Source organism: Etheostoma cragini, chromosome 20 (genome assembly GCF_013103735.1).
Source record: "Etheostoma cragini isolate CJK2018 chromosome 20, CSU_Ecrag_1.0, whole genome shotgun sequence".
NCBI lineage: Eukaryota > Metazoa > Chordata > Actinopteri > Perciformes > Percidae > Etheostoma > Etheostoma cragini.
The window spans coordinates 8559216-8564319 of record NC_048426.1 but is presented as its reverse complement, the minus strand read 5'-3'; the positions used below and the strand labels follow the sequence as shown (position 1 = coordinate 8564319).

Here is a 5104-nt window from a genome sequence, read left to right as displayed (position 1 = left end):
GTGTGTGTGGTTAGGCTTCACATGCTCAGCGAGCTAGAGCACAGTTTCACTGAGCTGCAGAAACAAAGGGAATGCTCCACCCCCAGCCTCCACCAGCTGCCTCCCCATTGGTCAGATCGACTGGAGATGACCCAGAATTCCTTCAGAGCCAAGGAGCCAATCCTGGCCCTCCGTCGTGCCCTGCTCAGCCTGGGACCACAGTAAGGATGTAGAAGCAGTTGTGTCAAGATTTCAATATTCACCTTTTTGTCTGTATGATCATTATTTTTTGTTTGGCAAACTCTGAACACATTTAACTCTCCCTGAGCCAGAGCAATGCCGCTATAGCATTTTTTCTTTTCAGTATTTATTTCTCAGTTATTAGTTCCTTAGCGGGAATAACCTATGTGCGCATATGTGTGTAATCAGAAAGTACAATGATCACATCCCTCTTGTGCATTATTTGAGGCAATTGTGTTTGTGTCAATTATTGTATGAAATTTCAAGCCACATCACAAATCACCTTGTGTTTGCGCTGCAGACCTATGGGCACAGAGATGGTAGGGGAGTGCTGGCTGCAAAGTGCTCGGGTGGCCAGAAAGGCAGGACATCACCAGACTGCCTTCAATGCATTACTGAACGCAGAGAATACGCACCTGGCCGAGCTGGTCACCGAGAAGGCCAAGTGGCTTTGGTCCAAGGTAAAACCAAGCTTTAAATTCACCCATACAGGGTATACAATAAGAAGCGGATTTTCTTGAAAGATTGCATATAATATATATGTGCTAAGTGTGTTGTTTTGCCTGCTGGGATTAGTAGTCCTTTTTCCATTGCACATTTAGGACCTGTAAACTTTAGTAATTCAACTTTTAACTAATTTTGCTGTGTCGTCAGGGCGATGTACACGAGGCGCTGATCGTCCTGCAGAAGGGCGTGGCCCAGTGTTTCCCTGATGATCAGCCCCTCACGGACCCACGCAGCCTGCAGACCAAAAGCAGGGCCATGCTGCTGGTGGGGCGCTTCATGGAGGAGACGGCCAACTTTGAGTCCAATGCCATCATGAAGGCATACAAGGTAACAATCATGATATTTGGGAAGGGAATGAACCACTGTGCGGGAAGTCAAAGGCTTTAATTAAGCTTTTTGTTTTCTTCCATGCACCTGTTGTCCTCCTAGGTTAACATTGGTCTGTTTCGCCTATTTATAAAGCATAAAGTATAAATGATCCAATTCTATTTTACACCTTCTAGACAACTTTATTCCAACTCATTACCATTAGTTTTACACTAATTTATTGAATTTCTGATGAATAACCTTGAAATAATACCTAATTTTAGAGTAAAGTAATTATGAATTATGAATTACTTTCATTGTAATTAGGATCAGATGGATCTATGTTTATGGATAATCACTGACTGGTATATGTTAGTGATTAGTCAGGATACTGTTTTGAAACCATTTTATTATTTTTAATGGCAGCCAGTAATCACACCTGTTGTCTTCCCAGGTTAAAGTAAAATGAGGAGAAATCATTAATTGTTTTGCATTAATGGCTGGTATGTGAGAATTATTAGCCGTGATGTCACCAAGTCAATATTAACTTGTATTCTCAAACAACGGAGAACTAACAAAAAGGATAAACCCAATTTACGGAAAATTGTCTTAACCACATTTATGAAAAGGCACATAAAATGTGTTACAACAACAAGTTTACAAAGCTGTAGTTTGAAGTTGTGTGCGTGCGTGTGTGTGTGTGTGTTTGTGAATTTTATAAATAAATTTTACTTGCGTAGAGCGTCATTGGGAACTACCCAATGTTAAGTTTTGTTAATTTGGCTGAAAGAAACCCATATTTCTGATAAAGAAACTTTGAAAACTGGTCAAATTTGACCCAAAGCGAGTTTGCAAATAATATCAACTCATTAACTAAAACTATTATTATTAATGTGAAGACTTCACATACAGCTGAGTTTCAAGATGCGCTGGACGTAATGTAAATATTATTCATTTTTCAGGCAAAACTAATTCAGATATCTTTCTAAAAGTAAACATTTTCAGATTAAGCAGTAATGAAAAATTGTTAGTTGTGGCTAGGGCTGGGCAATATATCGATATGGTAATATGAGACTAGATATCGTCTTAGATTATGGATTTTGTGAAATGACATAAGTGGGGTCTTTTACTAGTTTTAAAGGCTGCATTGCAGTTGTACAGTGATGTACTTTTCTGAACTTATTAGACTGTTCTAGCTGTTCTATTATTTGTCTTTTCCAACATAGACATTATGTCCCAATTACTGATGATTATTGATCTAAAATCTAAGTGTGAAAATATTTTTTTTAAGCTCCAATTGTCAACCTTAGAATATCGCCGCGATATCGATATTGTCAAGAATATCGTGATATCCTTCCTTCCTATCGCCCGGCCCTAGTGCTTTAAAGTGTGTTTTAATGTTTTTTAGGATGTGACCAACCTTTTGCCTGAGTGGGAGGATGGAAACTTTTACCTGGCCAAGTACTACGACAAAGTAATGCCAATGGTGACGGATAACAAGCTGGAGAAACAGGGGAACCTCATCCGATACATTGTCACATACTTTGGAAAGTAAGTTGTTGTTCTTACTGCTGATACCCAGTCCTGAAGTCTATGATCAGAGCTGAGAAAATTATAAATTAATTTACTCCACCGTAGACTCATTAGTTTCATCATCCACCATGAAAGATTTGGGTTATTTTCCTCCCAGAGCCTTGCAGTTTGGAAACCAATACATCTACCAGGCCATGCCTCGCATGCTGTCTCTCTGGCTGGATTTTGGAGCGAAAGTGTGTGAGTGCGATAAAGGTAGGTGGCTTGTCGTGACTGTTTGTGTAAAATTAAGATACACACATGGCATATGAAATACGTTCAGTGTCTGGCTAACTCCGTAGCATTTCCACCACTGTATGTCTATTTGATAAAAATGTGTGATAACATTCAAATATTATCTCCACACATCCCCCCACCACAGCGGGGCGATCAGACCGACAGTTGCGACAGGAGCTGGGGAAAATCAACACGGTGGTGAGCGAGCACTGTGCCAACTTGGCGCCGTACCAGTTCCTGACCGCCTTCTCCCAGCTCATCTCCAGGGTTTGCCACTCCAGCGACGAGGTCTTTACCGTCCTCATGACCATCGTGGCCAAAGTCTTCCTGGCATACCCCCAACAGGCTATGTGGCTAATGACTGCTGTCTCCAAGGTGCGTACTTGCATGTGTGTTTGTGTGTGTGTGAAAGTATGTGTGTGAGAGCATGTGTTTATGTGATCGACTGACCGGATATTAAAGCACCTGCATAAACTCAGACTACTAACCAGCTTTACTAAAAAAATATTCCACACATTCCCTCCTGACTGTGCTTGTGTGTTTGTTTTCAGTCTTCCTACCCAATGCGTATGAACCGCTGCAATCAGATCCTTAAGAAAGCAATTAGTCTCAAGCCGTCTCTGGAGAAATTTATTGGAGACGCCAACAGATTGACTGACAAGCTGCTGGAGCTCTGCAACAAGCCGGTACACACACACACACACACAAAGTATTTTTTATTACATTAAATTAAAGTAGAAGTTAGGCAAACTTCCAAAGTTGTGGTAATTCTAGCTCTATGAACTTCATCTAAATCTTAATCATAATGAAGGGAGCATAATAATTGTCAATACGGATTACTGTATGTATGTGAATGTTCATTATAGAAGTAATAAAGCATGTTTTTCTGTGTTGTAGGTAAGGTATAAGGTACTATTCATTTGATAAATGCATGTTGTTCTGTAATCGGTTTCAAGTGAGTAGAGCCACGGCATAAAAATATAGTTGTTCACATACTTCAAAAGCTTGCTATAAAATCTCCTGTGGCTATAAACCAATGCATTTTATTGGTAGACAAGATTAGATCAAATAAACATGTATTGATCCCCTTCAGGAACAGTGTGCAGAGGGATTGCAGTAGCCAGTAAAAGAGGGACACATGAAAATAAAATGTACAAAGGTAGCTGTAAATACATATTTCTGTGAATTTGTCTGTCAGGTGGATGGTAACAGCACCACCCTCAGCATGAGCGTTCACTTCAAGCAGCTAAAACGTCTGGTGGAGGAGCCGACCTTCAGCCAGATCCTGATCCCGCTACAGTCTGTCCTCATCCCTACGCTGCCCTCTACAGGCGGGGCAAACACACAGCACGACGCCTTTCCCGGACACTGGGCATACCTGGATGGCTTTGAAGACACTGTAAGAGAAAGAGGCTGGTGATTTTTGTCACAAATATTTTAGTAGGAAGAAATCACGTTCATGAAACATGGTGGCAAAGTGTGTGTGTTTGTTTGTTTGTGTATGTGTGTGTGTATGTAGGTGGAGATCTTGGCCTCCTTACAGAAGCCTAAGAAGATAAGTCTGAAGGGTTCAGATGGGCGGAGCTACACTATGATGTGTAAACCTAAAGATGACCTGAGGAAGGACTGCAGACTGATGGAGTTCAACTGTCTCATCAACAAGGTGTGTGGTGATATGTGTTTATTAAGTCTAACTGTACATTTTTTGTATTTATATTGGTATACTGGAAGTGATAATCTGTCCCCTTTTGTGTACATGAATAGAGCTGGACTACTTTACCATTAGTATTATCTCAACAGTTCATACAGCTACAACTATTAACTCTGAACAGGGACAAAGAAATACCCAAGACATTAGAAAGGGAACATAATAACATTGAAATAATAAGTAAGCAATCACTAAATAAATTCATAGAACTGGTATGTTTGTCAGTATGTAAATATAGTACATACAGGGATGTTCCCCTTTATACTTTAAAGGAATACACACTTTTACGGAGAGAAGACAGTAAAAATACAGTAAATTGATCACATCTTCTAACAATTTTTAAGAAAAGGACAGTTTTTTTTTTAACATTCAAATTTTGTATCAACAAAATAATCAATAGCACTGTGTTTTAAATTGAATTAGTCCATTTCTCCACAGATTGAATTGTAAGTTGGTATCTTGGTGTTTAGTCTACACCAGTGATCATCAACTGGCGGCCCGCGGGCCGAATGCGGCCCGCCAAGCCGTTCGATCCGGCCCTGCAACTGGATTCCA

The 5104-nt window shown here is 40.3% G+C and overlaps 1 protein-coding gene across 1 annotated transcript in view; it reads left to right on the top strand.

Moving 5' to 3' along the window:
• atr (ATR serine/threonine kinase) overlaps window positions 1-5104 on the top strand; it is a 25980-nt gene that overhangs the window by 18280 nt on the left and 2596 nt on the right. Inside the window, exons 34-42 of the mRNA XM_034857866.1 lie at window positions 15-200; window positions 521-680; window positions 874-1053; window positions 2441-2583; window positions 2723-2820; window positions 2987-3216; window positions 3393-3527; window positions 4040-4240; window positions 4361-4504. Of these exons, the coding sequence (XP_034713757.1) occupies window positions 15-200; window positions 521-680; window positions 874-1053; window positions 2441-2583; window positions 2723-2820; window positions 2987-3216; window positions 3393-3527; window positions 4040-4240; window positions 4361-4504 (1477 nt within the window). The remainder of the gene's footprint in view (window positions 1-14; window positions 201-520; window positions 681-873; window positions 1054-2440; window positions 2584-2722; window positions 2821-2986; window positions 3217-3392; window positions 3528-4039; window positions 4241-4360; window positions 4505-5104) is intronic.